At 53.5% G+C, this 27,538-nt stretch overlaps 2 protein-coding genes across 2 annotated transcripts in view; both read right to left on the reverse strand.

Annotated features, from left to right (window-relative positions):
- GPR107 (G protein-coupled receptor 107) overlaps window positions 1-17,640 on the reverse strand; it is a 39,615-nt gene extending 21,975 nt beyond the window's left edge. The window contains exons 1-11 of the mRNA XM_069943653.1: window positions 17,424-17,640; window positions 11,723-11,848; window positions 11,533-11,583; window positions 7,378-7,466; window positions 7,129-7,277; window positions 6,111-6,331; window positions 4,700-4,741; window positions 4,514-4,615; window positions 3,891-4,024; window positions 2,231-2,306; window positions 2,015-2,088 (exon numbers count right to left, since the gene is read on the reverse strand). Coding sequence (XP_069799754.1) covers window positions 2,015-2,088; window positions 2,231-2,306; window positions 3,891-4,024; window positions 4,514-4,615; window positions 4,700-4,741; window positions 6,111-6,331; window positions 7,129-7,277; window positions 7,378-7,466; window positions 11,533-11,583; window positions 11,723-11,848; window positions 17,424-17,522 — 1,163 coding nt within the window. The 5' untranslated portion in view covers window positions 17,523-17,640. The remainder of the gene's footprint in view (window positions 1-2,014; window positions 2,089-2,230; window positions 2,307-3,890; window positions 4,025-4,513; window positions 4,616-4,699; window positions 4,742-6,110; window positions 6,332-7,128; window positions 7,278-7,377; window positions 7,467-11,532; window positions 11,584-11,722; window positions 11,849-17,423) is intronic.
- Window positions 17,641-23,439: 5,799 nt separating this feature from the next.
- Window positions 23,440-25,957, reverse strand: LOC138802630 (heat shock 70 kDa protein). Its single transcript, XM_069986143.1, has one exon. It carries the CDS (start codon window positions 25,786-25,788, stop codon window positions 23,845-23,847), a length of 1,944 nt encoding a protein of 647 aa, XP_069842244.1. The 5' UTR covers window positions 25,789-25,957; the 3' UTR covers window positions 23,440-23,844.
- Between the last annotated feature and the right edge of the window lie 1,581 nt (window positions 25,958-27,538).

Consider the following 27,538-nt stretch of genomic DNA (forward strand, 5'->3'; position numbering starts at 1 on the left):
AGCCCCCTATAACACAGGATCAGTCCCCCCCCCCTCCATACACTGAGCCCCCTATAACACAGGATCAGCCCCCCCATACACTGAGCCCCCTATAACACAGGATCAGTCCCCCCCCCATACACTGAGCCCCCTATAACACAGGATCAGTGCCCCCTCCCCCCCCATACACTGAGCCCCCTATAACACAGGATCAGCCCCCCCCTCCATACACTGAGCCCCCTATAACACAGGACCAGCCCCCCCCCTCCATACACTGAGCCCCCTATAACACAGGACCAGCCCCCCCTCCATACACTGAGCCCCCTATAACACAGAATCAGCCCCCCCATATACACTGAGCCCCCTATAACACAGGATCAGTCCTCCTCCATACACTGAGCCCCCTATAACACAGGATCAGTCCCCCCTCCTCCATACACTGAGCCCCCTATAACACAGGATCAGTGCCCCCTCCCCCTCCATACACTGAGCCCCCTATAACACAGGATCAGTCCCCCCCCTCCATACACTGAGCCCCCTATAACACAGGATCAGCCCCCCCCCCTCCATACACTGAGCCCCCTATAACACAGGATCAGTGCCCCCCCCTCCATACACTGAGCCCCCTATAACACAGGATCAGTGCCCCCCCTCCATACACTGAGCCCCCTATAACACAGGATCAGTCCCCCCCCTCCATACACTGAGCCCCCTATAACACAGGATCAGTGCCCCCCCTCCATACACTGAGCCCCCTATAACACAGGATCAGTCCCCCCCCATACACTGAGCCCCCTATAACACAGGATCAGTCCCCCCTCCTCCATACACTGAGCCCCCTATAACACAGGATCAGTGCCCCCCCCTCTCCATACACTGAGCCCCCTATAACACAGGATCAGTCCCCCCTCCATACACTGAGCCCCCTATAACACAGGATCAGTGCCCCCCCCCTCCATACACTGAGCCCCCTATAACACAGGATCAGTGCCCCCTCCATACACTGAGCCCCCTATAACACAGGATCAGCCCCCCCCCTCCATACACTGAGCCCCCTATAACACAGGATCACCCCCCCCCCCCCTCCATACACTGAGCCCCCTATAACACAGGATCAGTGCCCCCCCTCCATACACTGAGCCCCCTATAACACAGGATCAGTGCCCCCTCCCTCTCCATACACTGAGCCCCCTATAACACAGGATCAGTCCCCCCTCCATACACTGAGCCCCCTATAACACAGGATCAGTGCCCCCCCCTCCATACACTGAGCCCCCTATAACACAGGATCAGTCCCCCCTCCATACACTGAGCCCCCTATAACACAGGATCAGTCCCCCTCCATACACTGAGCCCCCTATAACACAGGATCAGTCCCCTCCCCCCCCCATACACTGAGCCCCCTATACACAGGATCAGCCCCCCCCTCCATACACTGAGCCCCCTATAACACAGGATCAGTGCCCCCTCCATACACTGAGCCCCCTATAACACAGGATCAGTCCCCCCTCCATACACTGAGCCCCCTATAACACAGGATCAGTCCCCCTCCCCCCCCCCCATACACTGAGCCCCCTATAACACAGGATCAGCCCCCCCTCCATACACTGAGCCCCCTATAACACAGGATCAGTGCCCCCTCCATACACTGAGCCCCTATAACACAGGATCAGTCCCCCCCCATACACTGAGCCCCCTATAACACATGATCAGCCCCCTCCCCCCCCCATACACTGAGCCCCCTATAACACAGGATCAGCCCCCCCCCTCCATACACTGAGCCCCCTATAACACAGGATCAGTCCCCCCCCATACACTGAGCCCCCTATAACACAGGATCAGTCCCCCCCCATACACTGAGCCCCCTATAACACAGGATCAGTCCCCCCCCATACACTGAGCCCCCTATAACACAGGATCAGTGCCCCCCAGTGAGCTCAGTGTGAGCGGGGAGCCCCCTATAACACAGGATCAGTGCCCCCCAGTGAGCTCAGTGTGAGCGGGGAGCCCCCTATAACATCGGGGTTATACTTACAGATGAGTGATGTAATACACCACGGCCCAGCCCTCGATGGGATAACCCTGAGTAGCAATGTAATGATAATCAATCTGGAGGGAAGAAAGGCAGAATTACCAAACAGTCAGCGCCCGGAGCAGCGCTCAGTCTATTACCCTCTTCTGTCGTCTTATATCCCCCCCCCATCCCGTATACTATGGAGCGGTGTCCTGTACAGGAGCGCCAGGTACCTACCGTGTGGAACACCAGGGAAAGTGACTTGGTGAAGGGCAAAGCCGCCATCAGCCAGTGGATCTTGAAGACGTCACTTCTATAATAGAGAATGGAGCCATTATTAACCCTTCACACGCTGCAGCCACCACTGTGCATTTCCCATCAGCCACTCATCCATCTGTGCAGGACGGAAGGAAGGAAAGGTACAGGGAGACGGCTGAGTCTTGTCGCTGGATTCGGAGGACTATGAATCCACTGACAACCTAATGGCAATGACTGAGGGCGGCCTCCCATTCAGCCATGATGCTCACGTCTTGTGGGGCCGGGGTCACAGGCGTCCAGTGACCGACAACCGTCCTGGGATTAGGACCAGATGCAACGAGCAGGATCCATTGCATCTATTGTCCCTTCCGTGACACTATGAACCATCCCACAGATGCCGCATGACATGTTTGTCACCGGAGACCTGATCCCGGCATTACACCCCCAGAACGGAGGTGGTGAAGGTGACCGGGGGCGCACACAGCGGCAGCTGCACCCACCCCCATGTACAGGGGAGGCAGAAAATCCAAAAAATAGCACAATGCAGTTATGGGATTCAGTGTGTGACCCCCGAGGATTCACGTTACACTGCATGATTACATCAAGGGCGACAACGGCCAACAGGCTGACGGCACGGTTATCAGACAAGTGTTATTAACCCCTCAATGTCTGCAGGCAAAGCCGCACCTGCAGCTCTCCCAGGGGGTGCACTACCCTCCAGCCCCCCTGACAGTACTGCCGGGACCCTCTCCTATTGTATGGCATAATGAAAGGGTTACCCCGAGAACTGATCCCCTACCCCTCACTGTGGGACTGAGCAGCTGAGCAGCGGGTGAGCATGTGCGCTGCCTCTCTATTCTCCTGGACCCCCCCGCCAGTGATCGGACACGTATCACCTACCCTGTGGATAGGTTATACCCCTATTCAGCTTGTTACTAATGACTATGAGCACAGACGCTCTGCTGCATCCAGTCACCGGATAAGACATTGCTTTAATAAACTTATACTACTTTGTATACGCTTTTTTCTACTCTACAGGGAGCGTCAGCAGTAAAGGGCGACATGGGGCCACACAGCCCCTCTGCTGCCACTAACAGTTTGTCTTAGGAACTGCAGGGTTCTAAAACGCACAGCTCTATACACAGCGCCTGTTCCCCTAGTGTTCTGTATAGCCTTATATACAGTACCAGGAAAGAGGGGGGGGGGGCTGCCCGACACAATGGCCGTGGGCAGCAGCCTCCAAACAGTGACAGGTGATCGCACCAATAATGATAGCAGTCACCGCTGCCAGTCAATGGATGTATATAAGTAAATAAAAACCTAGATAATTTACTTTAAGTGATATTACAAAGTAAGAGATTGGTATTAGGGGAAAAACACACACAAGTCTCTGGAGTACCCCTTTAGTTCTACAGCCTGTCTATGGGGAGTTAGACTCCAGACAGAGCAGTATTGTGCCAGCTCAGCTCCACACTGTAACGGCAGCCATGACACCTGTAGATGAATGTGGCTGGTTGTGGTGACCTTTGTGCAGGCAGGGAGCGTGGCCGCCCCGGGCCGCAGCCAGACATTACATTACGGAGCCGAACACACCAGATACAGTGAGAAATCCAATGGAAATTAGCAGCCGGATCTACACCTGCGCTTCCGGAGGATGTGAACCCAGACCAGTCCCGAGATGAAGAAGAACAGGGCCATGGAGATGTAGAGCTTGGGCAGCGGGATCTCATCTGCAGACAAGTAGCTGTCGGGATTTTTCTCTGTGATTTTTATCTGTGAATCAGCAAAGAGAAATGTGAACCGAGAGCAACATCCAAAGACCCAATCACAGGGACCCCCGACAACCGCAGGGAGACCCGACAACAGCGGGGAGACCCGACAACAGCGGGGAGACCCGACAACCACAGGGAGCCCCCCCCCTCCCCAACGACAACCACAGGGAGCCCCGACAACCACAGGGAGCCCCCCCCTCCCCAACGACAACCACAGGGAGACCCGACAACAGCAGGGAGCCCCAACAGCAGGTACTCCCCCACAACAACCACAGGGAGCCCCAACAAGAGCAGGTACTCCCCCACAACAGCAGGGATCCCCGACAACAGCAGCCGCCCCCCCCAACAACCACAGGGAGAGCCCAGACGACCACAGGGAGCCCCGACAAGAGCAGGTACTCCCCCACAACAGCAGGGAGTCCCGACAACAGCAGCCCCCCCAACAACCACAGGGACCCCTTGACAATCCTGAGGGGATGGATGCACTCACGTCCAGACTGAAGGTATTCTCCTTCCGGTTCTCGGTGATGCAGCTGTGGAAGTAGAGGCTGTACTGTCCCTCCATCTCTGGCTTACTTACATTGAAGGAGAACTAAGGAAGGAGGAGACGGATTAAGAGAAAAATGGAGACCAACTCAGCGCTCCACTATCACACTGGCTGGGAACCAAGAAGTACCTGAAAAGAGGCCACGCCATTCTCCACCAGCATCGGATAACACTGCAAGACACAGAACAGCAGCATCAGTAACGTCACTCCTGACCTGTGCCGTGTCAACTGATCTCGAGGAGACATTAGCTACTTCCTTCTCACGTTATCATCCAGCTATCGTTATTTTACGGGACTTTTGGATAGCCCATCAATATCTAAGCAAAGTAAACAGTGCCATACATAGGGTAGTGGCTGTGTCTGGTACTGCATCTCAGCTACATTCATGTCAGTAGGAATAGGCTGCAGGCACAATAGGCGCTGTGCATAGTGGAAATGGATGGTACGTCTCCCTCTCTCGCCCCCCTAATCTGCAGGAGCTGAAGCCCCATTGTTGACATGTGGGTGGGCTTTGCTAAGGAAAAACCGCTTCAAGAACAAAAAATTCATATGTAAACCTTTAGTCTGATATTTCTCGGCTATTTGGCTGTTGCAAAACTACAAGTTTCAGCAAGTGGCCAGAATTTGCAGCATGTAAAGCAGTGTCCCCAACCTGTAGATGTCCACCAGCTGCAGATCTATAAAGCCAAGCATGCTGGGAGTTGTAGTTTTTAACAGGTGGAAATCGACAGGGAGGGGGGACACTGCTCTAGTCTATAATATCGATGAAGGTTCTGGACACATTTCTGATGCAAAATAAACATTCGGTCGCTTACAGATCAGGTTTCACACTACAGAAGCAGAGATTAAGTCAAGCGTCTACACAGCGAGGGCGGCGGACAAGAATAACAAGGCGGGAGGGAGGAAGGTCTGGCTAAAGATTCACCATCTACATCAATAACTATATGTGTATATGTTGCAGTGAAATGATAGAATCAGGGATTTGGTCAAATCCTGGGAGATGATAGAATGGCCGAGCCCTTCCATCATTTTCCTGAAGAAAGTCGATGGAGTTGATCAAATCCCCGACCCCTGTCAGGGAAATGATGGAATGGATTTTTATCATTTCCCCTGCAACATACCTCCTGCTCCCAGCCATCTAGAACTATATGAGTGTGTATGTGTATAATTTAATATATATATATATATATACACACACACACACACACACACAGCCATCAATAACTATATGTACTTCCTCTCTTCTGTTAATAGTGAGTGATATGCACAGACAGTAATGTAATGCACTCACAGCAGATCTGTGATGTCACAATGGCTACTAGTGAATCCTGGAGATCCTTATGTAAACCATACGCGGCTCCCATGACATAAATATCTGCACAATCGCTATCGCTGGAGCCACTGGGAGAGGATGGAGCTGATCAGAGTGGGTGTCAGCAGGGAGACCCACTGTGATCAGTAACTTCTGACTTGTCTGAGAATGTATCACAAGTTCTTTGTAGTGATACATATGCGTTAATGTTCTAAGTGACGACGTTACCGTGCTTTTCCCGGACTCTTTGCTGTCACTTTTTGCCAGTTTGGGGTCCCCCTTGTTCTTCACCTTGATGTCTTCTTTGGGCTCCGCTTGGACGCCTCCCTTGGTCTCAGTCTTTTCCTCTGTCTTGGCATTAGTTTTGGGAGGGGACTTATTCTCCGCCTCAGTCTTTGGTTTGGTTTCTGGCTTGCCCTCCGCCTTCAGATCTTTCTCCGCTGCTTTATCTAAAGAAATGCGTAAAACTAAATTATTAGCTGCAAGACAATTCGCCAAACAGCGCCCCCTAAAGGTATTACTACAAAGAGCAAGCTATGTGCATAAAAACACTGAAAAAAGCAGAGAGCAGAGGGTGCCTTCAGCTGTACGGGGAAGGGGGGGGGGGGGCGCCCGCAGCTGTACGGGGAAGGGGGGGGGGGCGCCTGCAGCTGTACGGGGAAGGGGGGGGCCCCCGCAGCTGTATGGGGAAGGGGGGGGGGGTGCCTGCAGCTGTACGGGGAGCTCCCACCATCTGCCAAAGATCTTTGTGGATTCAGTGTACCCGAAGACAAGAACTACTATAGGGGCAACGGAGAGCACTGTCCAGATAGTTCTTCTTAAAGGGAAAGTCAGAAAGTTATATAGATTTGTTATTTACTTCTATTTAAGTATCTCCAGTCTTCCAGTACTATCAGCTGCTGTATGTCCTGCAGGAAGTGATGTATTCTCTCCAGTCTGACCTCTCTGTCCATGTCACAAACTGTCCAGAGCAGGAGGGGTTTTCTATGGGGATTTTCTACTGCTCTGGACACTTCCTGACATGGACAGAGGAGCAGCAGAGAGCACTGTGCCAGACTGGGGGGGGGGGGGGAAACCACCTCCTGCAGGACATACAGCAGCTGATAAGTACTGGAAGACGTGAGATTGTTAAATAGAAGTAAATAACAAATCTTTATAACTTTCTGAAACCATCTGATTTAAAAGAAAAAGATTTTTACTGGAGTGCCCCTTAAACGGAGAAGCAGCAGCCGGGGCTCGGGGTTACCTGTGTCTCTGCGCACTTTATGTGCTGCTGTAGGCTTGGGATCCATTTTTTCTGGGGGGCTCTGGGGGACAGAAGATTTAGTGGTCTCCTGGTAGGCAGTGAAGGAGATGTGAGGCAGGAGGTTGTCATCAGCCGTGCTCAGACAGACGCTGCACAGGGAAGAGGAGGGGGAAACAGCCACAATTACCACCTGTATATGATGAGAAGAAATACAAATAAAGCCTGGAAAAGAAGGAAAGAAACTTTCACCTTTTATCAGAGAAGTTGAGCTGCAGGAGGGCGGCATCTTTGGGGCGACTGTCCATCTTCTTCAGGATACACTCGTGCAGATCTTGGTCCTGGAAAGTAAAAAGTAAAATAAGAACCTTGAAGGGGAACTCCGGATAAGAAAAACTTGTTTTCTATTAAAAGTACATTAACCCCTAGCCGCACCATGCAGTTATAATACGTCATGGTAGAAGGTTAGTTTCAGCACGATGACGTATTATAACTGCGCAGCTTCAGATGCTTACTGCTTACACAGTGACTGTGAGCCGCAACTAAACTGTCAGCTGATAGCTGACAGTCTAATGTAACTGCCACTGGATCCCCAAAAGAGTTCCAGCATCGGCAATTGCCGGCATTGGTGGATCGGTAACGGTAATTGGTGTGGTAAAAAATACCTAGGATTACATTGGAATCTCTGCAAAGAAAAGGCAAATTTTAACTTTTCACTCTTACTTTGCAGCTATTACTGTGAAATGCCCAAAGGGTTAAAAAAAACTGTGTGACTGTAGATTTGAATACTTGAAAGGGTGAAGATTTCAAAATGGGGTAAATTATGGGGGTTTCTAGTATACAGGCCTCCAAAATATGCTCCAAAACTGAACTGGTGCCTAAAGAATTTCTCAGCTTGAAATTTTCATGAAAAATTTGAAAATTGCTACTAAACATGAACGGCCTCTATCATCCTAAACATGTAAAAGCATGTTCACCAAATGCTGTTATTATAAAGTAGACATGTTCTAGATATGAATTAATAAATAATTTATGTAGTATTACTATTTTCCTTATTGGCAGAGACTTTCAAATGTAGAGAAATACAATTTTTTCAAATTTTCACAACATTTTGGAGTTTTTTCATAAAAAAATTCTAGTTATAAACCCAAATTTACCACTAACATAAAGTAGAATATGTCTTGGAAAACAATCTTGGAATTACAAGGATTGGTTAAAGCATTCCAAAGTTATTGATGCTTAAAGTGACACGTCATATTTGAAAAATTTGGCTGTGTCATAAACGCCAAAACTGGCTGTGTCCTCTATGGGTTAAAAGTTCTATAGATGTGTCTATATAATGTATTACCGTATCTGTACAGTTCTGCCACACTGGTAGCTGATAGAAATCCAGGAAGTGAAGAAAATGGCCCCTGTGCAAATCCACATTGTCTCCTGCTCCCACTGCTCTCCCCACTTAGGAGACAAATCTTCCATGCCTCTGTCTAACATTGTGTGTGTTTGCTGAGATCAGGCTGATGATGCAGAAAGGGGGCAGGGCGTGATGTCCCAGGAGGCTTGGCTGGATCCCCCAATCCCCTGAGTGACTAACCATCTCTGACCGGCCAGAAGCAGGTGTTGCACTGATTTCTCTAATCGTGCAGAAGTCTGCAGTGAAATTAGAGCGGTGTTCACACATGTTGGAGTGTCATTGCAGTACTGCAGCGTATTCAGAAAAATGATGCAGTAACACAAGTAAATAATGCTAAACGGCAGAGAGGATCAGAGCCTTATGGTGGGGCTCAACTTCAAAGATAACAGATGCTTGATCATAATATGTGCGTGGAAATGAAAAGAAAAACAAAAAACAAAAAGTCCTTTACTTTATTCCAATATCGGTGTTACAGGTAGAGAATACAGCGTGCTGTGTGGTGTTACAGGTAGAGAATACGGCGTGCTGTGTGGTGTTACAGGTAGAGAATACAACGTGCTGTGTGGTGTTACAGGTAGAGAATACAGCGTGCTGTGTGGTGTTACAGGTAGAGAATACAGTGCTGTGTGGTGTTACAGGTAGAGAATACAGTGCTGTGTGGTGTTACAGTTAGAGAATACAGTGTGCTGTGTGGTGTTACAGGTAGGGAATACAGTGTGCTGTGTGGTGTTACAGGTAGAGAATACAGCGGGCTGTGTGGTGTTACAGGTAGAGAATACAGCGTGCTGTGTGGTGTTACAGGTAGAGAATACAGTGTGCTGTGTGGTGTTACAGGTAGAGAATACAGTGCTGTGTGGTGTTACAGGTAGAGAATACAGCGTGCCGTGTGGTGTTACAGGTAGAGAATACAGCGTGCTGTGTGGTGTTACAGGTAGAGAATACAGTGCTGTGTGGTGTTACAGGTAGAGAATACAGCGTGCTGTGTGGTGTTACAGGTAGAGAATACAGCGTGCTGTGTGATGTTACAGGTAGAGAATACAGCGCTGTGTGGTGTTACAGGTAGAGAATACAGTGCTGTGTGATGTTACAGGTAGAGAATACAGTGCTGTGTGATGTTACAGGTAGAGAATGCAGCGCTGTGTGATGTTACAGGTAGAGAATACAGCGCTGTGTGGTGTTACAGGTAGAGAATACAGCGTGCTGTGTGCTGTTACAGGTAGAGAATACAGTGCTGTGTGGTGTTACAGGTAGAGAATACAGCGTGCTGTGTGGTGTTACAGGTAGAGGATACAGCGTGCTGTGTGGTGTTACAGGTAGAGAATACAGCGTGCTGTGTGGTGTTACAGGTAGAGAATACAGCGTGCTGTGTGGTGTTACAGGTAGAGAATACAGCGTGCTGTGTGGTGTTACAGGTAGAGAATACAGGGCTGTGTGGTGTTACAGGTAGAGAATACAGTGCTGTGTGGTGTTACAGGTAGAGAATACAGTGCTGTGTGGTGTTACAGGTAGAGAATACAGTGCTGTGTGGTGTTACAGGTAGAGAATACAGTGCTGTGTGGTGTTACAGGTAGAGAATACAGCGTGCTGTGTGGTGTTACAGGTAGAGAATACAGCGTGCTGTGTGGTGTTACAGGTAGAGAATACAGCGTGCTGTGTGGTGTTACAGGTAGAGAATACAGCGTGCTGTGTGGTGTTACAGGTAGAGAATACAGCGTGCTGTGTGGTGTTACAGGTAGAGAATACAGCGTGCTGTGTGGTGTTACAGGTAGAGAATACAGCGTGCTGTGTGGTGTTACAGGTAGAGAATACAGCGTGCTGTGTGGCGTTACAGGTAGAGAATACAGCGTGCTGTGTGGTGTTACAGGTAGAGAATACAGCGTGCTGTGTGGTGTTACAGGTAGAGAATACAGCGTGCTGTGTGGTGATACAGGTAGAGAATACAGTGTGCTGTGTGGTGTTACAGGTAGAGAATACAGTGCTGTGTGGTGTTACAGGTAGAGAATACAGCGTGCTGTGTGGTGTTACAGGTAGAGAATACAGCCTGCTGTGTGGTGTTACAGGTAGAGAATACAGCGCTGTGTGGTGTTACAGGTAGAGAATACAGTGTGCTGTGTGGTGTTACAGGTAGAGAATACAGTGTGCTGTGTGGTGTTACAGGTAGAGAATACAGCGTGCTGTGTGGGTGTTACAGGTAGAGAATACAGCGTGCTGTGTGGTGTTACAGGTAGAGAATACAGCGTGCTGTGTGGTGTTACAGGTAGAGAATACAGTGCTGTGTGGGTGTTACAGGTAGAGAATACAGTGCTGTGTGGGTGTTACAGGTAGAGAATACAGTGCTGTGTGGGTGTTACAGGTAGAGAATACAGCACTGTGCGGTGTTACAGGTAGAGAATACAGTGTGCTGTGTGGTGTTACAGGTAGAGAATACAGTGCTGTGTGGTGTTACAGGTAGAGAATACAGTGCTGTGTGATGTTACAGGTAGTAACAATGTGCTGTGTGGGTGAGACCACAATGAAATCATAAATTACTGCAAATAATTCAGTAACACAATGAAACTGCAATGTGTGAACACAGCCTTGATGTTCTGCAACAGCTTTGGGCGGGGAATAGGCGGGGTGGAGGACTGTGATGAACAGCTGAGGGAAAGCATTGCATTCTGGAACCTGTAGTCCTGTGTACAACTGATAAACCAGGAAATGCAGAAACACAAAACAGAACAAAACCCCCAAAAACAAATGGATTTTTGGTAGTTTCAACAAATGAAATAGATAGGTAAGTATTGCTTTATGCTTCTGCAGAAGTTTCATTTTTTTAACCTCTACCTGGAGTTTCCCTTTAATGTCTGCAGCTCTGATGAAGAAAAGGAGAGAGGTGTAACATGTAATGCAACTAAGCTAGAGTATAAAGCATGGGGGACAACCTGAGCATCTATGGTCCCTGCAGTCTGAGGAGGTTACCCACGTGGGGAGAAGCTGCAGTATAAAGCATCACTCACCAGATATGTGGAGAATCCATCGTTCTTGGTTCGGTCCAGGCTGAAGCCAAACTGTGGAAAAACAGAGGAAAATAAGCAGAGACCCCCGAACATCAGCACTTTGATACAAATCCCGAGCGGGGGAGTGATATATGATAGCTAACCCCCCCCCCCCCCCCAGTGTCCTGCCAGGGGGAGACCCCCTACTCACCAGCCAGTTGCCCACTTCTGGGAGATTGCTGAAGCCCTTTATAGAGAGGCCGCTGACATTCACAGTCATGTAGCCATTGGTGAAGAAGCCGAACGTGTTCAGACGAACTTTCTGCCGCATATCATCCTGTACGGGGGTGAGAACCACAGGGTAAGCCGGCCCGACCTCCACTACACACCATCACCCCCACCCTCCTGTCACCTCACTGTCATGTCCCTCTCTCTCCCCTTCCTTTTTTTCTCCTCCTGTCACTCTTTTGCCTCTCTTCTTTCTAATCATTCTCTCCCCCTCCTATCACTTTCATCTTCCCTCCTGTCACTCTCTCCTCTTCTCCTGTCACTTCCTCTCTTGTTCCTCTTGTCACTCTATTCCCCCTGCTGTCCCTCTCCTTCCTCTCTCCCTCCACCTGTCCCTCTCCTTCCTCTCTCCCTCCACCTGTCCCTCTCCTTCCTTTCTCCTTCCTCCTGTCCCTCTCCCTTCTCCCTGTCCCTCTCCCTCCTCCTTCCTCCCCCGCCCTCCTCCTGTCCCCCTCCTGTCCCCCTCGCCCTCCCTTCTCCTGTCCCTCTCTCCCTCCCTCCTCCTGTCCCTCTCTCCCTCCCTCCTCCTGTCCATCTCTCCCTCCCTCCTCCTGTCCCTCTCTCCCTCCCTCCTCCTGTCCCTCTCTCCCTCCCTCCTCCTGTCCCTCTCTCCCTCCCTCCTCCTGTCCCTCTCTCCCTCCCTCCTCCTTTCCCTCTCTCCTTCCCTCCTCCTGTCCCTCTCTCCTTCCCTCCTCCTGTCCCTCTCTCCTTCCCTCCTCCTGTCCCTCTCCCCCTCCTCCTGTCCCTCTCTCCCCCCTCCTGTCCCTCTCTCCCTCCTCCTTTCCCTCTCCCCTCTCTCCCTCCTCCTGTCCCTCTCTCCCTCCCTCCTCCTGTCCCTCTCTCCCTCCCTCCTCCTGTCCCTCTCCCCCTCCTCCTGTCCCTCTCTCCCTCTCCCCCCCCTCCTCCTCTCCCCTCTCTTTCCCCTCCTCTCCCCTCTCTTTCCCCTCCTCTCCCCTCTCTTTCCCCTCCTCCTCTCCCCTCTCTCCCTCCTCTCTCCCTCCTCCTGTCCCTCTCTCCCCCCTCCTGTCCCTCCCTCCTGTCCCTCTCTTCCCCCTCCTGTCCCTCCCTCCCTCCTCCTGTCACTCTCTTCCCTCTCTTTCCCCTCCTCTCCCTCTCTCCCTCCTCCCGTCCCTCTCTCCCCTCTCTTTCCCCTCCTCTCCCCTCTCTTTCCCCTCCTCTCCGCCCTCCTGTCCCTCTCTCCCCCCTCCTGTCCCTCTCTCCCTCCTCCTGTCCCTCTCTCCCCTCTCTTTCCCCTCCTCTCCGCCCTCCTGTCCCTCTCTCCCCCCTCCTGTCCCTCTCTCCCTCCTCCTGTCCCTCTCTCCCTCCTCCTGTCCCTCTCTCCCTCCTCCTGTCCCTCTCTCTCCCCCTCCTGTCCCTCTCTCCCCCCTCCTGTCCCTCTCTCCCCCCTCCTGTCCCTCTCTCCCCCCTCCTGTCCCTCTCTCCCCCCTCCTGTCCCTCTCTCCCCCCTCCTTTCCCTCTCTCCCTCCTCCTTTCCCTCTCCCCTCTCTCCCTCCTCCTGTCCCTCTCCCCTCTCCCCCTCCTCCTGTCCCTCTCTCCCTCCCTCCTCCTGTCCCTCTCTCCCTCCCTCCTCCTGTCCCTCTCTCCCTCTCCCCCCCCCTCCTCCTCTCCCCTCTCTTTCCCCTCCTCTCCCCTCTCTTTCCCCTCCTCCTCTCCCCTCTCTCCCTCCTCTCTCCCTCCTCCTGTCCCTCTCTCCCCCCTCCTGTCCCTCCCTCCTGTCCCTCTCTCCCCCCTCCTGTCCCTCTCTCCCTCCTCCTTTCCCTCTCCCCCTCCTCCTCTCCCCTCTTTCCCCCCCTCCTGTCCCTCTCCCCTCTCCTGTCCCTCTCCCCTCTCTCCCTCCTCCTGTCCCTCTCTCCCCCCTCCTGTCCCTCTCTCCCCCCCTCCTGTCCCTCTCTCCCCCCCTCCTGTCCCTCTCCCCCTCCTCCTGTCCCTCTCCCCCTCCTCCTTTCCCTCTCCCCTCTCTTCCCCCTCCTCTCCCCTCTCTCCCCCCTCCTCTCCCCTCTCTCTCCCCCCTCCTGTCCCTCTCCCCTCTCTCCCCCCCCTCCTGTCCCTCTCCCCTCTCCTGTCCCTCTCCCCTCTCTCCCTCCTCCTGTCCCTCTCTCCCCCCCTCCTGTCCCTCTCTCCCCCCCTCCTGTCCCTCTCTCCCCCCCTCCTGTCCCTCTCTTCCCCCCCTCCTGTCCCTCTCCCCCTCCTGTCCCTCTCTCCCTCCTCCTTTCCCTCTCCCCCCTCTCTCCCGCCTCCTCTTCTCCCCTCTCTCCCCCCTCCTGTCCCTCTCCCCTCTCCTGTCCCTCTCCCCCCTCCTGTCCCTCTCCCCTCTCCTGTCCCTCTCCCCTCTCCTGTCCCTCTCCCCTCTCCTGTCCCTCTCCCCTCTCCTGTCCCTCTCTCCCCCCCTGTCCCTCTCCCCCCCCCTGTCCCTCTCTCCCCCCCAGTCCCTCTCTCCCCCCCCTGTCCCTCTCTCCCCCCTCCGTCCCTCTCTCCCCCCTCCTGTCCCTCTCTCCCCCCTCCTGTCCCTCTCTCCCCCCTCCTGTCCCTCTCTCCCCCCTCCTGTCCCTCTCTCCCCCCTCCTGTCCCTCTCCCCCTCCTCCTGTCCCTCTCTCCCTCCTCCTGTCCCTCTCCCCCTCCTCCTGTCCCTCTCTCCCTCCTCCTGTCCCTCTCTCCCTCCTCCTGTCCCTCTCTCCCCCCCTCCTGTCCCTCTCTCCCCCCTCTTCCCCCTCCTGTCCCTCTCTCCCCCCTCTTCCCCCTCCTGTCCCTCTCCCCTCTCTTCCCCCTCCTGTCCCTCTCCCCTCTCTTCCCCCTCCTGTCCCTCTCCCCTCTCTCCCTCCTCCTGTCCCTCTCTCCTCTCTCCCTCCTCCTGTCCCTCTCTCCCCCCCTGTCCCTCTCTCCCTCTCCCTCCCCCCTCCTCTCCCCTCTCTCCCCCCTCCTCTCCCCTCTCTTCCCCCTCCTCTCCCCTCTCTTTCCCCTCTCCCCTCTCCTGTCCCTCTCTCCCCCCTCCTGTCCCTCTCTCCCTCCTCCTGTCCCTCTCTCCCCCCCCTGTCCCTCTCTCCTATCCCTCTCTCTCTCTTCCCTCTCTCCCCCCCTCCTGTCCCTCTCTCCCCCCCTCCTGTCCCTCTCTCCCCCCTCCTGTCCCTCTCTCCCCCTTCCTGTCACTCTCTCCCTCCTCCTGTCCCTCTCTCCCCCCCTCCTGTCCCTCTCTCCCCCCCCTCCTGTCCCTCTCTCCCCCCCTCCTGTCCCTCTCTCCCCCCCTCCTGTCCCTCTCTCCCTCTCTTTCCCCTCTTATCCCCTCTCTCCCTCCTCCAGTCACTCTCTTCCCTCTCTCCCCCCTCCTGTCCCTCTCCCCCCTCCTGTAACTCTCTTCCCTCTCTCCCTCCTCCTGTCCCTCTCTCCCTCCTCCTGTCCCTCTCTCCCTCCTCCTGTCCCTCCCTCTCTCCCCCCCTGTCCCTCTCTCCTCTCTCCCTCCTCCTGTCCCTCTCTCCCTCCTCCTGTCCCTCTCCCCTCTCTCCCTCCTCCTCTCCCCTCCCTCTCCCCCTCCTCCTGTCCCTCTCCCCTCCCTCTCCCTCTCTCCCCCCCCTGTCCCTCTCTCCCGTCCCTGTCCCTCTCTCCTCTCTCCCTCCTCCTGTCCCTCTCTCCCCCTCCTCCTGTCCCTCTCTCCCTCCTCCTGTCCCTCTCCCCTCCCCTCTCTCCCTCCTCCTGTCCCTCTCCCCCTCCTCCTGTCCCTCTCCCCCTCCTCCTGTCCCTCTCCCCCTCCTCCTGTCCCTCTCCCCCTCCTCCTGTCCCTCTCCCCCTCCCTCCTGTCCCTCTCTCCCCCTCCTCCTGTCCCTCTCTCCCCCTCCTCCTGTCCCTCTCCCCCCCCTCTCTCCCTCCTCCTGTCCCTCTCCCCCTCCTCCTGTCCCTCCCTCCTGTCCCTCTCCCCTCCCTCCTGTCCCTCTCCCCTCCCTCCTGTCCCTCTCCCCCCTCCTGTCCCTCTCTCCCTCCTCCTGTCCCTCTCTCCCTCCTCCTGTCCCTCTCTCCCCCCCCTGTCCCTCTCTCCTCTCTCCCTCCTCCTGTCCCTCTCCCCTCCTCCTGTCCCTCTCTCCCGTCCCTGTCCCTCTCTCCCCTCCTCCTGTCCCTCTCTCCCCTCCTCCTGTCCCTCTCTCCCCTCCTCCTGTCCCTCTCTCCCCTCCTCCTGTCCCTCTCTCCCCTCCTCCTGTCCCTCTCTCCCTCATCCTGTCCCTCTCTCCCTCCTCCTGTCCCTCTCTCCCTCCTCCTGTCCCTCTCTCCCTCCTCCTGTCCCTCCCCCCCCTCCTGTCCCTCTCTCCCTCCTCCTGTCCCTCCCCCCCCCTCCTGTCCCTCTCTCCCTCCTCCTCCTGTCCCTCTCTCCCTCCTCCTCCTGTCCCTCTCCCCTGTCCCTCTCTCCCTCCTCCTGTCCCTCTCCCCTGTCCCTCTCTCCCTCCTCCTGTCCCTCTCTCCCTCCTCCTGTCCCTCTCTCCCTCCTCCTGTCCCTCTCTCCCTCCTCCTGTCCCTCTCTCCCTCCTCCTGTCCCTCCCCCCCCTCCTGTCCCTCTCTCCCTCCTCCTGTCCCTCTCTCCCTCCTCCTGTCCCTCTCTCCCTCCTCCTCCTTTCCCTCTCTCCCTCCTCCTCCTGTCCCTCTCTCCCTCCTCCTGTCCCTCTCCCCTGTCCCTCTCTCCCTCCTCCTGTCCCTCTCCCCTGTCCCTCTCTCCCTCCTCCTGTCCCTCTCCCCTGTCCCTCTCTCCCTCCTCCTGTCCCTCTCTCCTGTCCCTCTCCCCCTCCTCCTGTCCCTCTCCCCTGTCCCTCTCCCCCTCCTCCTGTCCCTCTCCCCTGTCCCTCTCCCCTGTCCCTCTCCCCCTCCTCCTGTCCCTCTCTCCCTCCCCCTGTCCCTCTCTCCCTCCTCCTGTCCCTCTCTCCCTCCTCCTGTCCCTCTCTCCCTCCTCCTGTCCCTCTCCCCTGTCCCTCTCTCCCTCCCCCTGTCCCTCTCTCCCTCCTCCTGTCCCTCTCTCCCTCCTCCTGTCCCTCTCTCCCGTCCCTGTCCCTCTCTCCTCTCTCCCTCCTCCTGTCCCTCTCTCCCCTCCTCCTGTCCCTCTCTCCCCTCCTCCTGTCCCTCTCTCCCCTCCTCCTGTCCCTCTCTCCCCTCCTCCTGTCCCTCTCTCCCTCCTCCTGTCCCTCTCCCCTGTCCCTCTCTCCCTCCTCCTGTCCCTCTCCCCTGTCCCTCTCTCCCTCCTCCTGTCCCTCTCTCCCTCCTCCTGTTCCTCTCTCCCTCCTCCTGTCCCTCTCTCCCTCCTCCTGTCCCTCTCTCCTCCCTCTCTCCCTCCTCCTGTCCCTCTCTCCCTCCTCCTGTTCCTCTCTCCCTCCTCCTGTCCCTTTCCCCCCCCTCCTGTCCCTCTCTCCCTCCTCCTGTCCCTCTCTCCCTCTCTCCCCTCCCTCTCTCCCTCTCTCCCTCCTCCTGTCCCTCTCTCCCTCTCTCCCCTCCCTCTCTCCCTCTCTCCCCTCCCCTGTCCCTCTCTCCCTCCTCCTGTCCCTCTCTCCCTCCTCCTGTCCCTCTCTCCCTCCTCCTGTCCCTCCTTCCCTCTCCCTCAGCCCTCCGTTGCTGTCTCCCCCGCCCGGCCCCGGTACCTTCAGTATGAGGTGGTGGACCCGCGCCCAGCAGAGCGGCAGCAGCAGGAGGCTCAGGCTCAGGATCAGCAGCGGGCAGCCGTCACTCCGCAGCGCCATGTTTATTCCAGCATCAGCATCCCTCTCACTTCCGGGAATCGGCCCCGCCCCTGTCACATGACCGCTGTCCGCCTCCACCTGAGGTCAACAGTGACCTGGATGATGACGTCACAGGCCGGCACCGGAAGAACTAGCATGCAGCGGGGCACGCAATCCACTGCTTCCGAGTCTGAAAGGCATTCTGGGACTTGTAGTGCAGATTGGGGGGAGAGTTGACAATAATGAGGAGACGCCACCTATGACAACTACAAACCCCAGCATGCCCCGACAGCCTGTCAGCAAACAGGAACTTTCTTTACACACATGGCCTGGCTGGCTGGAAACCGCTACTTCCAAGTGGGATAAAAGACCTGTGATGACGTCACGGCCACGTGACAGCCTCCTGTGTGGGCGGGGCTATGGCCGGTCAGCTGTGTTCCCGGGCTTTCCTCTCAGTGCTGGAGGATGACGCTGCGCAGTGGAATATGATCCACAGGACGTCACCACTGTCTGGGTGTGCTGGTGTGTGATGTCCTGCAGGGACTGTACTGGTGTGCGATGTCCTGCAGGGACTGTACTGGTGTGCGATGTCCTGCAGGGACTGTACTGGTGTGCGATGTCCTGCAGGGACTGTACTGGTGTGTGATGTCCTGCAGGGACTGTACTGGTGTGTGATGTCCTGCAGGGACTGTACTGGTGTGCGATGTCCTGCAGGGGCTGTACTGGTGTGCGATGTCCTGCAGGGGCTGTACTGGTGTGTGATGTCCTGCAGGGACTGTACTGGTGTGTGATGTCCTGCAGGGGCTGTACTGGTGTGTGATGTCCTGCAGGGACTGTACTGGTGTGTGATGTCCTGCAGGGACTGTACTGGTGTGTGATGTCCTGCAGGGGCTGTACTGGTGTGTGATGTCCTGCAGGGACTGTACTGGTGTGTGATGTCCTGCAGGGGCTGTACTGGTGTGTGATGTCCTGCAGGGGCTGTGCTGGTGTGTGATGTCCTGCAGGGACAGGGGCTGTACACTACCGTTTAAAAGTTTGGGGTCACATTGAAATGTCCTTATTTCTGAAGGGAAAGCGCTGTACTTTTCAATGAAGATAACTTTAAACTAGTCCTAACTTTAAACCAATCCCCTCTATACATTGCTAATGTGGTAAATGACTATTCTAGCTGCAAATGTCTGGTGTTTGGTGCAATATCTACATAGGTGTATAGAGGCCGATTTCCAGCAACTATCACTCCAGTCTTCTAATGGTACAATGTGTTTGCTCATTGGCTCAGAAGGATAATTGATGATTAGAAAACCCTTGTGCAATCATGTTCACACATCTGAAAACAGTCTAGCTCGTTACAGAAGCTACAAAACTGACCTTCCTTTGAGCAGATTGTGTTTCTGGAGCATCACATTTGTGGGGTCAATTAAACGCTCAAAATGGCCAGAAAAAGAGAACTTTCATCTGAAACTCCACAGTCTATTCTTGTTCTTAGAAATGAAGGCTATTCCATGCCAGAAATTACTAAAAAATTGAAGATTTCCTACAACAGTGTGTACTACTCCCTTCAGAGGACAGCACAAACAGGCTCTAACCAGAGTAGAAAAAGAAGTGGGAGGCCGCGTTGCACAACTAAGCAAGAAGATAAGCACATTAGAGTCTCTAGTTTGAGAAACAGACGCCTCACAGGTCCCCAACTGGCATCTTCATTAAATAGTACCCGCAAAACACCAGCGTCACCATCTACAGGGAAGAGGCGGCTGCCGGATTTTGGGCTTCAGGGCAGAGTGGCAAAGAAAAAGCCATATCTGAGACTGGCCAATAAAAGAAAAAGATTAAGATGGGCAAAAGAACACAGACATTGGGCAGAGGAAGACTGGAAAAAAGTGTTGTGGACGGATGAATCCAAGTTTGAGGTGTTTGGATGACAAAGAAGAAGGTTTGTGAGACGCAGAAGAAATGAGAAGATGCTGGAAGAATGCCTGACGCCATCTGTTATACATGGTGGAGGTCATGTGATGGTCTGGGGTTGGTGCTGGTAAGGTGGGAGATTTGTACAGGGTAAAAGGGATTGTGAATAAGGAAGGCTATCACTCTGCACCGCCATGCCATACCCAGTGGGCAGCGCTTGGTTGGAGCCAATTTCATCCTACAACAGGACAATGACCCTAAACTCACCTCCAAATTGTGCAAGAACTATTTCCAGCAGAAGCAGCAGCTGGTATTCTATCATAGGTAATGGAGTGGCCAGCGCAGTCACCAGATCACCACCCCATTGTGGGAGCAGCTGGACCGTATGGTACGCCAGAAGTGCCCATCCAACCAATCCAACTTGTGGGAGCTGCTTCTAGAAGCGTGGGGGGCAATTTCTCCAGCTTACCCCAACAGATTAATAGCTAGAAGGCCAAAGGTGGGCAATGCTGGAATTGGTGCACAAGGAGGATTCTGGGACGGAAGCAAAGTGTGATGGAAGAACAATGTTATTTCATATACAAATCCTTATTTCTAACCTTGTCAATGTCTTGTCTCTATTTTCTATTCATTTCACAACATATGGTGGTGAAGAAGTGGGACTACATGGAAAACACTAAATTGTTTGGGTGACCCCAAACTTTTGAACAGAGTGTACAGTATATCCTATATACACCTATGTACAGTATATCCTATATACACCTCCCCTATGTACAGTATATCCTATATACACCTCCTCTATGTACATTATATCCTATATACATCTCCTCTATGTACAGTATATCCTATATACACCTCCTCTATGTACAGTATATCCTATATACACCTATGTACAGTATATACTATATACACCTATGTACAGTACATCCTATATACACCTATGTACAGTATATACTATATACACCTATGTACAGTATATACTATATACACCTATGTACAGTATATCCTATATACACCTATGTACAGTATATCCTATATACACCTCCTCTATGTACAGTATATCCTATATACATCTCCCCTATGTACAGTATATCCTATATACACCTCCTCTATGTACAGTATATCCTATATACATCTCCCCTATGTACAGTATATCCTATATACACCTCCTCTATGTACAGTATATCCTATATACACCTCCCCTATGTACAGTATATCCTATATACACCTCCCCTATGTACAGTATATCCTATATACACCTCCCCTATGTACAGTATATCCTATATACACCTCCCCTATGTACAGTATATTCTATATACACCTCCCCTATGTACAGTATATCCTATATACATCTCCCCTATGTACAGTATATCCTATATATCCTCTATGTACAGTATATCCTATATACACCACCTCTATATACAGTATATCCTATATACATCTCCTCTATGTACAGTATATCCTATATACACCTCCTCTATGTACAGTATATCCTATATATCCTCTATGTACAGTATATCCTATATACACCTCCTCTGTGTGCAGTATATGCTATATACACCTCCTCTATGTACAGTATATCCTATATATCCTCTATGTACAGTATATCCTATATACACCACCTCTATGTACAGTATATCCAGTGGCCAAGAGATCTCTTGATGTGAAAGAAACCTAATGAAGGGACCAGGGGAGGTCCTCTGTGGGTGCAGGCTGGGGTAGGTCCTCTGTGGGTGCAGGCTGGGGTAGGTCCTCTGTGGGTGCAGGCTGGGGTAGGTCCTCTGTGGGTGCAGGTTGGGGTAGGTCCTCTGTGGGTGCAGGCTGGGGTAGGTCCTCTGTGGGTGCAGGCTGGGGTAGGTCCTCTGTGGGTGCAGGCTGGGGTAGGTCCTCTGTGGGTGCAGGCTGGGGTAGGTCCTCTGTGGGTGCAGGCTGGGGTAGGTCCTCTGTGGGTGCAGGTTGGGGTAGGTCCTCTGTGGGTGCAGGTTGGGGTAGGTCCTCTGTGGGTGCAGGCTGGGGTAGGTCCTCTGTGGGTGCAGGCTGGGGTAGGTCCTCTGTGGGTGCATGCTGGGGTAGGTCCTCTGTGGGTGCATGCTGGGGTAGGTCCTCTGTGGGTGCAGGTTGGGGTAGGTCCTCTGTGGGTGCAGGTTGGGGTAGGTCCTCTGTGGGTGCAGGCTGGGGTAGGTTCGCTGTGGGTGCAGGCTGGGGTAGGTCCTCTGTGGGTGCAGGTTGGGGTAGGTCCTCTGTGGGTGCAGGCTGGGGTAGGTTCACTGTGGGTGCAGGCTGGGGTAGGTCCTCTGTGGGTGCAGGTTGGGATAGGTCCTCTGTGGGTGCAGGTTGGGGTAGGTCCTCTGTGGGTGCAGGTTGGGGTAGGTCCGCTGTGGGTGCAAGCTGGGGTAGGTCCTCTCTGGGTGCAGGTTGGGGTAGGTCCTCTCTGGGTGCAGGCTGGGGTAGGTTCGCTGTTGCTCGTCCCCTCTCGCAGCCGCATGCATTTCTGTACGCCGGGATCTGCCTCTGCATAGAATTGAGTCTATAGCACAGGCAGAGATGCCAGTCACAAGCCGGGACGAGTTCCCCTTTAAGTTTTGCTGGGAACCTAATCAGCACAATCACAATTGTGCTGAATGGTTCCCGGTAAACACACTGGCTCACCAGGGATACAGCGATCTTCCCCGCCAACATCTGGTGGCCCTTGAGAGATCTGGTAATGAATACCAGGATGAGCAGCAGTAGGCCTCCGGCCACAAGAGGCCGCTAACTTTATTCATTTCTAATTACAAATGGGATATGTCTATATGTGGTGGGGGGAAAATAACTACAAGGTGGAGTACCTACATGGTGGGTGGGCTAACTAATGGGGAATACCTACAGCGCCACCCTTGTCCTCAGTGTGTCTTTGGTATTGCAGCACAATTCCATAGAAGTGAGTGGAGTTGAGATGTAATACCACACACAGCCTGAGGACGGGTGGGGATGGTTTGGTAAAACGCAGCTAGGTTTTTCAATCCTGGATAACGCCTTTAAGAGCCATTTACATCAGCCAGTGTTCACACGATGCAATTTTGCTGCATTAAAAAAAATAACATCCGGAAAAACTGCAGCAAAACACATGTAGGGAAATTTTACAAACTGGTGTAAAATAGAATTGACTTAGTTGCCCCTAGCAACCAATCAGATTTCACCTTTCATTTTCCAAAAAGTCTGTGGGGAATGTTAAGAGGAATCTGATTGGTTGCTAGGGGCAACTGAGCCAGTTTAACTTTACGCCAGTTTGATAAATCTCCCCCATAGTGTGAACACAGCTATAAGTTCATGTACTTGCTGATCGCTGGGATTGTGCGGTCCTGCAGATCACTGGTTGGCTGCACATTTCCCTATGTTACAGCAGATGGATGGCTGACAATAATATAAGTGATGGGCAGAACATTTATTCACCCACAATAAAGGCTCCTTAAAGGGTTATACAGAATCAGAAAGAACAGCGCCACACGTGTCCTCAGGTTGTATTTGGTATTACACCTCTGCTCCACTCACGTCAATAAAACTGAGCTGCAATACCACATGCATACTGAAGATGAGAGGGGCGCTGTTTCTGGAAGAAAATAAAAAAATCTGCCTTGTTTTTCCTAATCCTGGACAACTATCCCAATCTGCTGGATGAGTCTGTCCTCTCAGGCCGTGTCCACACTTTTTCTTCTAACAGCGATTTTCCATAATAACAGTAAAAACGACACATTCTTACCAGGATTTGTACAGTCACATTATCTCAGGAAATCTCAGCAAAACGCAATGTGTGAACAAGGCCTGAGATGAAGCAATCCCCCCAGATACCAGATGTAATAACAAGCAGCATTATGGACAATCACTGCACCTTGTCCAGTCCTCCCAGAGCACAGAGACTAGGAGCAGCGCCCCCTCTGTCCATGGGCTGTATCTGTACTGCAGCCTGGTCCCCAACTCTATACAGAAATACCAGGTACAGCCCATAAAAGCAGACAATGAGAACCAGAAACACCTGAGAAATAACAGAAACACCATCTGTAGCTCAAAATAAGTTTATTAACCACAGAAAACAAGTCACAATGAACAAAAACCGGACACCTCGTCTCCACAATAGCAGAACACAACAATAAAAAAAATTAAACAGGAATCCAGAACGTTTCCACTTTGTTATAGTCCATTGTTATCAGTAGCTCATATAGAACCTAGAACATGGGCAGTCGTTATACAGAACCTAGAACATGGGTCAAAGTTATGCAGAACCTAGAACATGGGCCGCCGTTATATAGAACCTAAAACATGGGCCGCCAATATACAGAACCTACAACATGGACTCCCATTATACAGAACCTAGAACATGGGCCGCCGTTATACAGAACCTAGTTTTGGTAAAAGTGTCTGACAAGAAAAAAAGAAAAAGAAAGAGTCCCTCAGCTCAATGTCCTTAATCGACCTCCTCGATGGTGGGTACGGAGCAGCCCCCGGGTCCAGCTTGAGCACCACAGCCAGCGCCAGGCATTCCTCCGGGCATCCCCCCTGCCATGCCTCCCTGGTACAGCTTGGTGATGATGGGTTGGCACACCTTCTCCAGCTCCTTCTGCTTATGGGTATACTCTTCTTTCTCAGCCAGTTGGTTGTTCTCCAGCCAGGAGATGGTCTCCTTACACTTCTCGGAGATCACCCTCTTGTCTTCCTCGCTGATCTTCCCCTTCAGGTTCTCGTCTTCCACCATGCTCTTTATGTTGAAGGCATAGGCCTCCAGGGAGTTTTTGGCAGAGATTTTCTCTCTCTGGGCATCGTCATCCGCTTTGTACCTCTCGGCATCTTGCACCATCTTCTCGATCTCCTCTTTGCCCAGTCGGCCTTTGTCGTTGGTAATTGTGATCTTGTTCTGTTTGCCTGAGCTCTTGTCCACGGCAGACACGTTGAGGATACCGTTGGCGTCTATATCGAAGGTGACCTCAATTTGTGGGACACCTCGGGGAGCGGGGGGGATTCCGCTCAGGTCAAATTTACCCAAGAGGTTGTTGTCCTTGGTCATGGCTCTCTCACCCTCATACACCTGAATGAGGACGCCTGGCTGGTTGTCGGAGTAGGTGGTGAACACTTGGGTCTGCTTGGTGGGGATGGTGGTGTTGCGTTTGATGAGGAAAGTCATGACCCCTCCGGCTGTCTCCAGACCCAAAGACAGAGGGGCCACGTCCAGTAGGAGGAGGTCCTGCACGTTCTCAGACTTGTCTCCCATCAGGATGGCGGCCTGGACTGCAGCCCCGTAGGCCACGGCTTCGTCTGGATTGATGCTTTTGTTCAGCTCTCGGCCATTGAAGAAGTCCTGCAGCAGCTTCTGCACCTTGGGGATACGTGTGGAGCCCCCCACCAGCACAATCTCATGGATCTGGGACTTGTCGAGCTTGGCGTCTCGCAGGGCTTTCTCTACGGGCTCCAGGGTGCTACGGAAGAGGTCAGAGCACAGCTCTTCAAAGCGGGCTCTAGTGATGGAGGTGTAGAAGTCAATGCCCTCATACAGGGAGTCGATCTCGATGCTGGCCTGGGTGCTGGAGGACAGGGTGCGCTTGGCTCTCTCACAGGCCGTCCTCAGCCTCCTCAGGGCTCGCTTGTTTTGGGTGATGTCCTTTTTATGTTTGCGTTTGAATTCTTCCACAAAGTGGTTAACCATTCTGTTATCAAAGTCCTCTCCGCCCAGATGAGTGTCGCCCGCCGTGGCCTTCACCTCAAAAATGCCGTCGTCGATTGTGAGGATGGAGACGTCAAAGGTGCCGCCTCCCAGGTCGAAGATCAGGACGTTGCGCTCCCCGCGGGCTCCCTTGTCCAGGCCGTAAGCGATGGCGGCCGCCGTAGGCTCATTGATGATTCTCAGCACGTTGAGTCCGGCGATTATGCCAGCGTCTTTGGTGGCCTGGCGCTGGGAGTCGTTGAAGTAGGCCGGCACGGTGATGACGGCGCTGGTGACCGCATGACCCAGGTACGCCTCTGCCGTCTCCTTCATCTTCAGCAGCACCATAGAGGAGATCTCCTCGGGGTAGAAGGTCTTCTCCTCTCCTTTGTACTCCACCTTCACCTTGGGCTTTCCGCCATCGCTCACCACCTGGAAGGGCCAGTGCTTCATGTCGCTCTGCACCACCGCATCATCAAACTTCCTGCCGATCAGCCTCTTGGCATCAAACACGGTGTTCTGGGGGTTGAGGGCCACCTGGTTCTTGGCGGCGTCTCCGATCAGTCTCTCGGTGTCGGTGAAGGCCACGTAGCTGGGGGTGGTGCGGTTCCCCTGGTCGTTGGCGATGATCTCCACCTTGCCGTGCTGGAAGACCCCCACACAGGAGTAGGTGGTGCCCAGGTCAATGCCGATGGCCACTCCTTTAGATGCCATCTCCTCCTCTCAGGATGAGCCGTCAGTGACGCTGTAGTCGGTGTAGTCGCTGTGTGGCAGCTGTGGACATTTCTCAGTGACTGCTGCTCCACGCTGCACGGCCGCTATATATCTGTGTACAGTGCTGAACCCTCACCGGCCCTCTGACCAATCACAGCCCTGTGTTCACCACGCTCCCTGCGTCGCTTAGCAACTTCCCGAACATTCCCGAGTGCTCCCGGCAGGACCAGCCAATCACTGACGAGCATTACACTCGGAGCACGGGGAACATTCCCGAGCGTTCTGGCGAGTCTTGAGATTCGTCCAATCAGCGGCGGCGTCTGCCAGTGACGTCACGGGACTGAGCGAAGTTTCAGGACTGTTCCAGGCAGAGCTGTCTGTCAGAGAAGTGCTCAACCAATCAGCGCGAGGAGGGGGCGGGGCGTCATAAAAAGTTCAGGAATAGTCTAGATCAGGCATGCCCAAAGTCCGTCCGGAGGGCCATTTGCGGCCCGCGTTCCGAACTTTTACGGCCCCCCCAGGTATCCAGCTTGCTATTATCTGCCTGTGTTATAAAGCATATAGCATGTAGCATGTAAAATGGTCGGCCCTCGCACATGTTCACTTCATCAAATTTGGCACTCTTCGAAAAAAGTTTGGACATGCCTGGTCTAGATAGAAGCTGCAGCGTGAGAACCAAATGTTAACTCCTTCATCACAGAGTATGAGGAAATAGAGAAAGAGGGGGAAAGAGTTAACGAGGGGAGGTGCCTGGCTAGTCGGGGGCATCCTCTGCAGGTGGTCGTGTGCTGTGCACCATGGAGGGGGCTCAGTGACACCAGCAGGAAGGGTTAATACATCACCGAGTGTCCTGTACACGGACCACCAGGGGTTAACAGCAGAGAACATTCACTCTTATCTGCAGAGACCCCCAGAAGCTGCCGCCATTAACCCCTTCTCCCCCAGAAGCTGCCGCCATTATCCCCTTCTCCCCCAGAAGCTGCCGCCATTATCCCCTTCTCCCCCAGAAGCTGCCACCATTAACCCCTTCTCCCCCAGAAGCTGCCGCCATTAACCCCTTCTCCCCCAGAAACTGCCGCCGTTAACCCTTTCTCCCCCAGAAACTGCCACCATTTACCCATTCTCCCCCAGAAGCTGCCGCCATTAACCTCTTCTCCCCCAGAAGCTGCCGCCATTATCCCCTTCTCCCCCAGAAGCTGCCGCCATTATCCCCTTCTCCCCCAGAAGCTGCCGCCATTATCCCCTTCTCCCCCAGAAGCTGCCACCATTAACCCCTTCTCCCCCAGAAGCTGCCACCATTAACCCCTTCTCCCCCAGAAGCTGCCACCATTAACCCCTTCTCCCCCAGAAGCTGCCACCATTAACCCCTTCTCCCCCAGAAGCTGCCACCTTTAACCCCTTCTCCCCCAGAAACTGCCACCATTAACCCCTTCTCCCCCAGAAGCTGCCACCATTAACCCCTTCTCCCCCAGAAGCTGCCACCTTTAACCCCTTCTCCCCCAGAAGCTGCCGCCATTATCCCCTTCTCCCCCAGAAGCTGCCGCCATTATCCCCTTCTCCCCCAGAAGCTGCCGCCATTAACCCCTTCTCCCCCAGAAGCTGCCGCCATTATCCCCTTCTCCCCCAGAAGCTGCCGCCATTATCCCCTTCTCCCCCAGAAACTGCCACCATTAACCCCTTCTCCCCCAGAAGCTGCCACCATTAACCCCTTCTCCCCCAGAAGCTGCCGCCATTATCCCCTTCTCCCCCA

The sequence above is a fragment of the Dendropsophus ebraccatus genome, chromosome 10 (assembly GCF_027789765.1).
Source record: "Dendropsophus ebraccatus isolate aDenEbr1 chromosome 10, aDenEbr1.pat, whole genome shotgun sequence".
Taxonomy (NCBI): domain Eukaryota; kingdom Metazoa; phylum Chordata; class Amphibia; order Anura; family Hylidae; genus Dendropsophus; species Dendropsophus ebraccatus.

Coding starts and splice junctions, on each gene's coding strand:
- LOC138802630 (XM_069986143.1), bottom strand. CDS start 25,788: ATGGCATCTAAAGGAGTGGCCATCGGCATTGACCTGGGCACCACCTAC.